Consider the following 12,553-nt stretch of genomic DNA (forward strand, 5'->3'; position numbering starts at 1 on the left):
TGCGAAATGACTGCAAATGGATATGAGGAATCTCTTTGGGGTGACAGAACTGTTCCAAAAACTTGATTGTGCTTATGACTCTATAAACGTGCTAAAAATTATTGAATTGTACACTTAAAATGAATTTTGGGGGCCATATCAATAAAGTCTTGTGATAAAAGAAAAAAAGCTAGGCTGGGGAATCTAAACTTGATATAATTCTTAACTGTGTGGCCCAGATCAAGATAGAATGTGTCTCTGCTCAACTTGTTGGAAGATGCAATATGGAAAATAGAGAAGAAACACAGATGAGGAACTATATTGCCCATGGGCCAGAAGGAAGCAGATGGTATCCTCAAAAGTTAGTTTAATGGAAGAATTACTTGAGACATGGAAGCAAGGGCTAATGAAGCAGTAGCGACAACCAACAGCATGAGATTATTGCTATCTCTAGCCTTGGAAAGCAATGAGAGAATATAGGGCTGACAGGCCTCAACGAGAGCAAAACAGGCCACTTGACAGGAGCTGGGGCCACTGAGGAAAGTGAGTGTCGCTGCCGGAATGGGCTGAGGCAGAAAGAAGAAATCCTCCAACCTCTCTCTCCCTCGCCCACTACTTCTCTCCTCTTCCTTCCTTTCCCCAAACTCCAGCCAAAGCCAGACAGCAACAGAGTCCATGAAGTACAGTCTCCCAGGTTAGGGAGTAGGAAAAAGAATGAATTTGGGGTTTGGAGATAGAGGGAGCAAGTATCATGAGGATGGATTTATGGGCAACGGTCAGCTCAGTGGCAGGCAGGCAGGGGGAATATTGTCCATGGAGAAGCCAGTAAGAGGCTAAAGAAACAGCTAACATATGTGAAGATTGCAGTCTGACCCAACCTAACCTGATTTCTCTCTGGTAATATTTTCCAAGACCGAAATCCTAAGAGGAGCCTCATAATTTTGAAAGAACGGCTCAGTTATTATTCCCTATCATCTTATCTAACATTTGTATAGAGTTTCAGAGTATAAGTGCTTTCTTATAGATCTAGTTCATTTAAATTTAATAACCACACTCTGAAGTAGATATTGCTATTTTTAAAGTAGCCAAAGTACTGTACCCATACTGTTCTATTATTAATCTCTGCAATGACCCGATGTGTCAGAGAAGTTTTGTTTTATGATTTCTGTCTCTGAAAGAGGTTAAATAATTTAGCCCAAACTATGTAGCTGGTGAAACAACAGAGCTGGGACTAGAGGCAAAGCCCTTCTCTTAACCAGTATGAAGCTGTTTCTCCTTATTATCCTCAGAGCAACTGAGGCTTGGCCAACCTGGCCAAGGTTGCATAGTCAGGGAATGGAAAGGTTTGAAATCAAGACTTAAGAATTGTGTTCTTAGGGCCAGGGATTTAACTCAGTGGCAATGTGCCTGCCTTGCAAGCACAAGGTTCTGAGTTCAATTCCCAGTACTGGAAAAAAAAAAATGTGTTCTTACTGATACTTGACCAAATGGTCCATTGCAAACATGAAATTTCATAGAAATGTTCATTTAAAAAACAAAGCAACTAAAGTCCCAGGTGTTTTATAATTTAGCTTGCTTACATCATTGGCCAGATGATAACGGGCTTCCTCATAGTTTCCTTTAGCCATGTAAAGAAGTCCCAGATTCCGATGCAGTAAAGAGTAGGTGGCATTGTTACAGTCAGTTGACTTGAGGACTGTCCACTGGGCTTGCGAGAGGTATTCTTCAGCTTGAACAATCTGGCCTAGACCTGCCCAAAAGCAGTAAAGAAGTTATAATTCATATTTTGACCAAAGATCACATGATGAAATAGGAGTCCTGACCCATTCAATTATTTATTCATTGACTAAAATAGTTTTTAATATTTTATTGGTACATTTTAGATATACAGTACAGTTACATTCATCATTGGAATCTTGCACCCTTACGTGACATATCTTGGTTCTTATTTTTTCCCTCTTCCCCTGCCCCCCTTCCCCTACCACCCTTCCCTATTTACAACAACTTTCTTTCCATTTTTTTCTTTTCGCTTATTTTTTCTCTTCCCTTTTACCTTTCCCCATCCCTCCCATTTGCCCAATACCTTTAGACCTTTTCTTCCTATTACAAAATATCAATTATACATTTTTACACTTTTAGTTTGTCACACCAGCGAAACTATATGGTATTTACACATGTCCTATTAATTTCATTTAAGAGTATGTCCTCAATGTGCATCCACTTAGCTATAAACATTTCTAGTTTCTCATTCTTTATGGCTGAGTAGCACTCCATTTTATAAAGCAACCACATCTTCTTTATCCAGTCTCCAGTTGATGGGCATTTGGGCTGTTTCCAAGTTTTAGCTATTACAAACTGTGCCACTATAAACATAGGTGAGCATACATCATTGTGGCATGATTCTTTTAATTCTTTTGGGACAATACCCAGCAGGGGAATAGATGGGTCACATGGGACTTCTATCCTAGTTGTTTGAGGTATCTGCATATTGATTTCCAGAGCAGTTGCACCAGTCTGCACCCCCATCAACAATGAAGAAATTGACTCAAATATTTATTGACACACAAAAATTTGTACATGAATGTTCATAGCAGCCTATTCATAATAGCCAAACATAAAAACAACTTAAATGTCTATCACCTGAGTGGATAAAAAAATGTCATATCCATATTCGTGTGTGAAATATTATACAGTTACAAAAATGATGGCGTACTGATAAATGCTATAACATGGATAAAACCTTGAAAAATGTTATACTAAATGAAAGAAGCCAGATACTAAAGCAATATAATATATGATTGTTTATATGAAATGTTCAAAACAGGCAAATTTACAGAAGCAGAAGGTAGATTAATAGTGGCTAGAGGCCAAGAAGGGCTGGAAATGACTAACCAGAACTAATTGCCCACAATTACATGCTTTCCTTCAGAGCTGATAAAATGTTCTGGGATTAGATGGTGGTACTGGCCACACAACCTTGTGAATATACTAAAACCACTGGATTACTTCAACAGGGTGAATTTTATGGTGTGTGAATTATATCTCAATTTATGAACATATACATGCAAACTTAATACCTTTTATGTACCAGGCCTGGCATAGAGTGGTAAGGATTCAAAGGTGAGTCAAAGCCATTACCCCAGAAAAACTCACAGACGGGTTGGGGGAAGGCATGTGCAATATGAAAACATACATATTCGTTATGGAGTGTAAATGCAAGGATAGCAAAATGAGGTTTGGAAGTGGCAGTGAATAAGAAATGTTTAATTCTATGAAAGGGTAGGAAAGAGACAATGGAGCGGGGAGAGGCGTAGTCAGCTGAGTCCACACTTGGCTGTAGAGAAGAACATAGCTTTCCAGTTAGATAAAAGGAGGGTGGGGATCCCTGGCAGAGATAACTACATGTGCAGAGTCACAGATACAAAACAGCGAGCTGTGTGTGGGAAACAACAGGTCTGTGAGGATGGAGCACAGAGTGTGAAGGACAGGATGGCAGGAAATGGGACGGAAGAGGTAGAAGAGCGGGAGAGCATGGAGGGCTTAGTGAGTCAAGCCTTGAGGCATGAACTCAATGCCTGTAGATAAAATGAGTGAAGTTTTAGAAGGGGAAGCAAATTGGATTTAGATTTAGAGAGGTCTTCTGAAGCCAATGTGGAGGACAAACCAGAAGAAAGAAAGGTAGAAGACTTGAAATAATTCAGGCAAGCACTGAAAAGAGCCTGAGCCAAGTCAGTGAATGGAGACTGTGCAGATACGAGAGAGATATTAAGGGGCTAGAATGGACAACACACGGGTACTAAGTGAGGTAAGAGAAAAGAAAATTACCTTTATTTTTCATATTAATATAATTTGCATGTGTGTGTGTGATACTAGGGATTGAACTCGGTACCTTGAGCTTGTGAGGTAGGTGGCAGAACCACTGAGCTAAATCCCTGACCCTATTAATATAGTTTTGACCCTTAAAACTCTTTGTTTAGCTATAAAGATAGATAATAGCTGCCTATCTACTTGCCTCCTAGGGAGGTTGTCAGAATTGAAGAGAAAATTTTCTGCAGAGAAGAGGCATGCTCCAAGAGTGAAGCATTTTGTGTGATGAATGCTATAGCAAAGATGGCATCAATAAAGCAGCAGGAAAAAAATAAAATAAAATAAAGCATCAGGAGATGAGAACACAAACCCTCCATCAATAAGCCTTCTGCTCCTTTGTCTTTTCTCACAGACCTAGTTCTTGCGTGCTGTAGGTTGGGTCTGGGATATTCCCCCAAAGCCCAGTCTCCACGTTGGTGCTGTTGGGAAGTGGTGGGGACCTGAAGAGGTGGGGCCTGATGGGAGGCCTTGAGTTACTGAGTTGTATCCTCAAAGAAGGTAACGGGATCTCAGCACCTTCCTCTCGCTCTTTTATGTCCTGGCCATGAGGTAAAAGGTTTTTCTCTGCCACCCACTCCTACAAAGATGAGCTCCCCACCTCTCCACCACCATCACCAGAGGCCTAAAAGTAATGGGTCGACTTGATCACAGGCTGAAAGCCCACGACGGTGAGCCAAAGGGACCTTTTCTCTTTGTAAATCAATTATCACAGGTATGTGTTATGGTGCTAGAAGTAGACTAACATATTATGCAGCCATTCTTTTCATCTACTTATAATTTTATATCACTGAATTAGGGGAGGAGAGGTGAAGAGGAAGACAAGTAACCTTGCTTGACTAAGGGTTAAGGACATATGAAAATGGGAAAATACTAGATCAGAAGCCAGAGGCCTTGCTCTGTGATCTTGCCCCACATGAACATGACAAGTCATACCCTCCACATAGGCTTTGCCTATAAAGTAAGAAGCTTGTCCTCCAAAAGTTGAAGAAGGAAATGGCTCTTAGTTAAGACTAATTGGCCAAATGGTAGAAGACATTGAGAAATACTGTAAATTTTATTTTTCACTATCAGGTTCTCATTTAAGGAGAAAACGCCAAAGACATGAGACAGATGAGAAGCACCTGACTCCCCTTCTTTTTAGTGACGGGCCGATGCAGATGGGGGTGCGGTTTGGTGAAGAGCTATCATGCCCCTCCTCCCCACTTCCCTCCCTCCCGGAGGAAGGACACAGACAGCTTGCTTCTGTGTAACTTCTTGGGTTACTTCCTGCTGTTCTCTGGCTATACTGACAGGAGGTGCAGTCAGCTGTGAGCTGTGGTGTGCCTCCCTAACCAGATGCTGCTGCCCCTTTGGAGAAGTGGGGGGTAAACCACCCCTAACATGGCAGCGATCAAGGAGGAATCTGAGCTTATTATTAACATCCCCAACTTCCCCTAAACTCCCAAAAGCTATGATTAGCACAGCTAGTCCTCCTGAAGATTCCCAAGTTTGGGCCCCACCATTTTTCACTGTCAGTCCAATAGCCTGTATCTTCCTGCTCTACCCAAACCATCACTATGACAGCTGTGGCTGTCCTGGATACCTCCTACCTCCTCTGGAGGATATCTGTTCTGACTGCAGCAGGCTTAAATTTAAACTAAGCAGAACTGAATGTGGACCAATCAGTAGGCTTGGGTCAGAAGACTTGAGTTTAGACCAGTTTGGACCAATTAGCAGGCTCAAATTTGGAACAATCAGAGGCTTGCAGAATTCCCTCATACTTCTGGAGTTGGTCTAGGAGTGCCATCTCTGGTATGCTGAGTCCCCTGTGCTGCAGCATAGGTCCTGTTCAAATAAAGGCTCACTTGAATGGTCCTGTAAATCAGCTCATGATTTATTTCTTAGTATGGCCTTGGGAGGTTTTATAAACCTAATCGAATTCCTGTCTATGTGGACAGAGTGGTCACTTCCAAATAAAGCACTATAAACCCTGCAGAGCTCCAGAGACTGGCAGTCAGTGAAGATCAGTGACAGAATATTAACTGTACTGGTGGAGTGAACTGACAGTGTCTAGTACCAACTGGAATCAGCTGGTGGCAGCCAGCAGTGCAGAGATCAGCAACTGGCAGGGTTGACCAATGATGCTTCTCATGAACTAGTGTCATCAGGATCCAGAGCTGTAATAACAAGGGCTGAGTGCTGTTGGCACCCAAAGCCCAGGGCCACTAACAGAGCTTCACTTTGCTGAATCATAATTTCTATCTGCATCGAGCAAAAGAACCATCAACTAATTGGCAACAGAAGGAAAGGTCTTAAAGCCAAGCTGCACCAACATCTAAATAAGCATCAGTCCTGCAGGGATAGGGCAGAGTAAGGTAAGAGAATGGGCTGCTGATAGCTCACTGGTCCTTAGTCAGAAATAAGATTGTGCCCAGTGAGTGGGTAGTTGAAGCAGGTCTCTTATAAAGACTGCCTGCCTGAAGGACATAGGGATCAAGTGGATGTAGTGGGGACAGAGTTGCTGAAGGAAGTGAGGCTCTCTTGAAGGGTGATTTTAATAATATTTGAAGGGTGATTTTAATAATATATAAATTAGGACTGGGGATTTAGCTCAGTGGTTTCTCTGCCTGCCTTGCAAGTGCAAGGTCCTGAATTCAATCCCCAGTACAAAAAAAAAAAAAAATCTCTCTCTCTCTCTCTCTCTCTCTCTCTCTGTATATATATATATATATGAGAGAGAGAAAGAGAGAGAGAGAGAGAGAGACTTAAGGACCAAAGGCAGTTGTCTGAAGGATGAGGCAACGGGTTCACACTAGGTTAGTGGCAGGTCTGAGAGACACAGAGACATTATGGGGGAAGATTTTTCAGGTCAAGGAACACAGAATGCAGTAGAAACAAACGAGTCAAAAATTGCAGCTGTAAGGTGCCCAGGGGAAGAAAAAAAATCAGCATTTACTGACAACCTGCTATCTGCCCCATGCTGTGGAAGTTCCTTTGTACCTGTGATTCAAGTGAGCTAACATCCCTGTGAAATAATTATCAGAAGAATAATTCACAGAAATTTCACTCCTTCCACCACGTTATTGAGTCTCCATCACTGCGCTAGATGCTTTAGTGCACACTGAGACATGATCTCTGACCACAAGTCAAGTGGTAGATTCACAATCAAATGAACATGAAGTGCTATGGAGGATGGGAACAGAACAGTGACCAAGAAATAGCAGAGAGGAGACTACCCTGGTGATATTCAAGCACACACCCAAGGGATGACTAGAAGCCAGTCCTGTGTGATGGAGAAAGATTTCTAGTCTTGAGGTCAGAAACAGCTTGGTGGCTACGATCCACTCAACCAGCAAAGAGAGAGCAGAGATCTGAACAGGGCTTCTCCTCTCTGATGATAGCAGTGGATGACAAACAGCATGGTTTCTCCTTGAAGTGTTACTGAAAATGTCATTTCTATTTGATTTAAAATTCCAAAGTTGGGCCGGGGATTTAGCTTAGTGGCATGGTGCCTGCCTTGCAAGCACAGGTCCTGAGTTCAACTCCTGGTACCAAAAAATTTTTTTAAAAAATAAAATTCCAAAGTTTACAAGAAAAAGAAGAGAAGGAGGAAGAGGAGAGACTGAATATCTGTTATTTTCCTCCCCAGTCTGTAGGAATGTCTAAAGACAGGAAAGAAGTATGTGCACAAGGAATGTGATTTATTTTGGCTTTGCAAAATGTTGGCAAGGTTTTAAATCAATGACTTGGCATTGTAGTAAAACCTTTCGCTTCAACTTAACGTTCAAGCTTTCAAAGCACTTTTATATTATTACCCATAAAGTCATTTAACCCTCAAAGCAATACTATGAACAAGACCCAAATTCAACAAATGTTTATATAGTGTTACTGAGGGGTCAGGCGCTGAGAGTATTTTTTGAGTGACTTCTCTACTTGGTCTGAAGACATTGTGATGAAAACTACAGGCACAGAGCCAGTTCTCCCTGAATTTATAGGATGGTGGAGGACAGAGACATTAATTAGACAGTCTCATCAATGAATATATAAATATTAATGGAATATGTGCTCAGACAAAAAGAAGAAAGTTTAGGAATGAGAGTTTTAAAAAAGACATCTAACCTGGTCTGGGGGATCAGGGAGGGTTTCTAGACAAGAGGGTAATAAATACCCTTTCAGACCTGAGCTCAGGACCACTAAGAGTTAGGTGGGAAGAGTGGAAATTTGATGAGGAATGGGGTATTTCTACAGGTTTAAAGTACTGCCCAGTAAAACTAAAACCAAAACTACAATTACTAAGAGGGGAAGGAGTAACATGACAGAGAAGAAGCCTTGGAAGCATCACCTTGATAATAATAAGTGATTAAGGGAATACTTGTTCCCTCCATGGAGTGAAGCGTTCTCTGATTCTAAAATTTCAAAGAAAGCTACCTGAGATCTTCAAACTAAATGATTATAATTTGCCTTCTGTCATGTGCTTAGAAAGGTTTAAGAAGAGTGGGATGACCACAGAATGATTTGATATAAACTAGCCTAAAACTTCACAGGCCTAGTGTTCTGGTTATCTACTGCTACCCAAAATTAAATAATTTAAAACAACCACCATTTTATCACAGCAACTCCCTTTATCTGTGAAGGGCATAGTCTAAGATCTCCAGTGAATGTCTGAAACCTCTGACAGTGTCAAATCTTTTTTTTGGTACCAGGGATCAGGACCTTGTGCTTGCGAGGAAGGCAGCAGAACCACCAAACTAAATGCCTGGCACAACAGTGTCAAATCTTATCTGTACTGTTTCAACATAAATACATACCTATAATAAAGTTCAACTTATAAATTAAGTATAATAACAACAATAATAATAAAATAGGACAATTATAACTACATACTGTAATAAAAGTTATTTAAAATTTATAAAGAAGTATTTATTTCTGGAATTTTCCATCTAGTATTTTGCAGGTGCAAGTCACTGTCAGTAAAAATAGAGTGAAATGAACAGCATCTGTAACAGAAAAAACTGAAAACACCTGTCAACTTAGAGACTCGGATGAGAAGAACAGAACATAACTTCTGTGATATTCCTGCCAAAACTTCATACCCTAAGTCCAGTGATGAAGAAATAGCAGACAAACTCAAACTGAGAGATACTTTATAAAATAATTGGCCTGTGAGCTTTAAAAATGAAAACTGGAGAAACTTGAATGAGTCCTCTTTCTAGATAACAGTAGATAAAGTTGTATTATGGCTATGAAAAAGAACTTCTTAATAGGAAATATACACTGAAGAATTCTAGAGATGGAGTCAAGTAAGTAACTTACTCTCAGGAGCTCCAGGGTACAGGGAGGGTATATATTGTACTTCTAACAGTCTTACTTAAAAACTTTTGTTGTTGTTTTGTTTTTGTTTTGCAGTACTAGGGATTGAATCTAGGGCCTTATATATGCTAGGCAAGGGCTCTATCACTGAATTATATCCCCAGCACTTAAAAAAATTAAAATGATGGTCATCAAGGTGCATAAAGTATTATTTCAGTGCCTAAACTATGGTAGATCTTCAGAATGTTAAATTTTCTCAGAATTCTATTTCTCCTCTTGAAGTAGCCACATGAGCTTCCATTAAGCCTGTGCTCCCCCGTCAGCATTGCCCCTCCCACCTATAATGGTGGGTTACTGTATCTCTGAACCATGTGACCCTGACCCCATGTGGTCTGTAGAGACAAGAAACAAAGCAGACACTCAGAAAGGAGCAGAGATAAGAAACAAGGCCCAGGAGAGATACTGAGAGCACCAGCCTTGGTTTCTTACAGTATTCCAGTCCTAGTTCCTCGTGAACTTTCAACTCCCTTACCTAATAAATTGCCTCCTTTTACACAGGTCAGCTTGAGTAAATTTCTGTCAGTTGTGTTCCCCATCTTGTGCCAAATTTCAAAACAACCTTGGTCTTACATGAAAAGTACCTTGGTGCCCCAAAGAGTGGACACTTTGGCTGTTCGTAACACAGAATTTCTTAAGGGCTCTAGGGTATCTTATATCAGTTTCACTCACCAAGGCTGGCCTCAGCCAACAGCAGGTAAGCAGGCACAAGCTCTACTGAACTCAGGCCATGCATGGCCATGCGGAAGCGAAGGGAGTGCAGAGCTGCTGGGACGGCATCTTCATATTTTCCTTCAAAAAGATATTTCTGGGCAACCATGTAGCAGAATTCAATCAAATGCTTCTGTAGTAGAAACAGAGCAGACAAACAATCTAAATGTAAAAGGCAAAGCTGGGCGTAGATACACCTGGAGATAGGCCAACATTCTTATCTAGAGATAAGTCATTAAGACCATGGAAGGCTCACAGGGAGCCTGCAAATCAGATAACATACAAAGTAGCTCGGGATTCTGACTTCTTTGATATCCAGGAATTGCATCTTCGTCTTAGTTCTCTCTTTGGTGGATATGCATGAACAGTATAAAGCTATTAGGTGAATAAATATCCATTTATTATAGTTCTAATAAAACATGTTTAGCAAAGCTATAGATATTATGGGATGATATAAAATTTTCTATTCAAACTGGGCGTGGTGGTGCACACCGTAATCCCAGCACTCGGGAGGCTGAGGCAGGAGGATTGCTGTGAGTTCGAGACCAACCTGGGCTATGAGTTCCAGGTCAGTCTCAACTACATAGTGAGACCCTGTCTCAAAAAACCAAAATAAATAAATAAGTAAATAAAATTTTCTATTTGAACTAATTTTAAGAGAAATATCTCATTTTTCCTTCTGGAATTATCCTTCGTAGCTAACAACTGCTAACAAAGTACTATAACACCAAAATTGATAAATCCAGTATTTAGAGTTTAGGACTCATAAAATGCTAATTCTTATAGTAATTAAGATGCTATTGATAGCATAATAATGGGAGTCAGTTTTGTGAAATCTCCTCTATTTATTTACTAGTTATATCTTCCCAGTATGTGGCCAAAGTCTTATCACAGTACTTGACACAGGTAGACACTATGGGTAGAATTGTACTCTCTACCAAATCAATGTGCTGAAACTACAACTCCCATCCTTCGGAATGTGGCTATATCTGGAGATAATGCCTGCAAAGAGTTGATTAAATTAAAATGAATCCACAAGGTGGGTGCTAACCTAATCTGACCAGTGTCTTTATAAGAAGAGGAAATTGGACACACACACAGACACAAGGGATAGTGCTCACAGAGAACCACTCAAGGACACAGCAAGGAGGAAGCCATCTGCAAGCCAGAAGGAGAGGCCTCTGAAGAAACCACAGCAGCCAGCGCCTTGATCTTGGACTTCTATCCACCAGAACCACGAGACAATAAATTTCTATGGTTTGGGTCATCCACTCTGTGGTATCTTGTTATAGCAGTTCTAGCAAACTAAAGTAATGAGTATTCAGTATGTGTGGAAACAACTGACTAAATGAGATTGAAAACAAAGGCGCAAAGCAAAGTTTCTGCCCTCACTGAGGTTACAGTTTAGTGATCACAACACCGTTCAACCCTTATCTGGGGTAGTTTCACTGCACCCATGAGCTAATTCCATCACAGTCCCTATAGGTCCTACCTGCCGCTGCTGCAGCTGCTGCAAGCCATGCTGCCGTTCTTCCTCTGAATTATAGAAGGGCATGGAAGTGCGCAGTGGAATCAGGAGCTGACATATCTTCTCGTGGACACTGTGCCAGTCAGCTTTTTGATGCACCACACCACTGACAAGAAAGACACAAACTTTATTATCTTTGTCTTTGGCCCTCCCACTGGCCTAGCCCTTCACACCAGAAAAATAAGGCCACCAAAGATCAGATAGGAGCTCAAGCCATTTCAGAATCAGAAATCTTTTCTTTACATGCGGTTATTTGATGGTGGTGTGCTGGGGTTGGGGAGAGGTATTGGGAGGAGCTCTTTTCTACAGCCAAATGTTCACGTTCGAGTCACACCTGGATGTTGTGGCTATTCTGTTTAGTAACAGCAAAGACAACTTTAACTCTACATTTTACCAACGTTATTTCCAAAATAAATATCAAAGTTGATGAATTTGAGGGTGTTTTTCTTGGGGAAGGGAAAACTAATTTACATTTGATGAAGCTTTACAAACATGTATCCCTGTAACTATGCCACCAAGAATACCACTAACACTGTCTTCTGTTCTCAGAAGCATGTATTCCAGTCACAGAGAATGCACTGGGAATAACCCCCCAGCTCCAGTGGTGCAGCAGCTTGTCTCGCATGTAACTATCTAGCTCTTTTAAAAACAGAATAAAATCTGTTACCATTTAAAAGGTAAGGAGGCATAGATGCGGCAAGGTCAAGGAGTCACCCTAAGCCAATATAATATACCAGTTACTGCTTTTTAATCCTCTAGAAAGGAGCACCTTGACAATTTGGTTTACAGCTCTTCTGGCTATTATACACACACACTTCACTTAGTATTTTTAAATATTCAGTTAGACAGCATAAAGAACATTTACATCATTGCAGAAAATTCTGTTGGGTAATGACTATACAGTTGTGATGGTGAACCTTTTAGAGCTTTCAATGATACAAACAGCCTGCCATTTATGCCATAGGTTTGCCACCACTGTTCTACAGCATCCACTCCCACCCCTTAAATAACTGCCTATATGAATGACTCCCTGGTCTATTGCCCAATTCTGACCTTTCCTCCAATCATCGCTTTTTTTATTACATTTTCATGCATACATAATTCACATGCCATAAAATTTAC

General features: G+C 40.8%; 1 protein-coding gene across 3 annotated transcripts in view; it reads right to left on the reverse strand.

Moving 5' to 3' along the window:
• Zmynd12 (zinc finger MYND-type containing 12) overlaps positions 1-12,553 on the reverse strand; it is a 44,097-nt gene that overhangs the window by 15,358 nt on the left and 16,186 nt on the right. For all 3 annotated transcript variants that reach the window (XM_010634066.3, XM_010634058.3, XM_010634073.3), the window contains exons 2-4: positions 11,396-11,537; positions 9,865-10,036; positions 1,560-1,729 (exon numbers count right to left, since the gene is read on the reverse strand). In XM_010634066.3, the coding sequence (XP_010632368.1) occupies positions 1,560-1,729; positions 9,865-10,036; positions 11,396-11,537 (484 nt within the window). The remainder of the gene's footprint in view (positions 1-1,559; positions 1,730-9,864; positions 10,037-11,395; positions 11,538-12,553) is intronic.

This window comes from Fukomys damarensis, unplaced genomic scaffold, assembly GCF_012274545.1.
Source record: "Fukomys damarensis isolate Sample0158 unplaced genomic scaffold, DMR_v1.0_HiC HiC_scaffold_23, whole genome shotgun sequence".
NCBI lineage: Eukaryota > Metazoa > Chordata > Mammalia > Rodentia > Bathyergidae > Fukomys > Fukomys damarensis.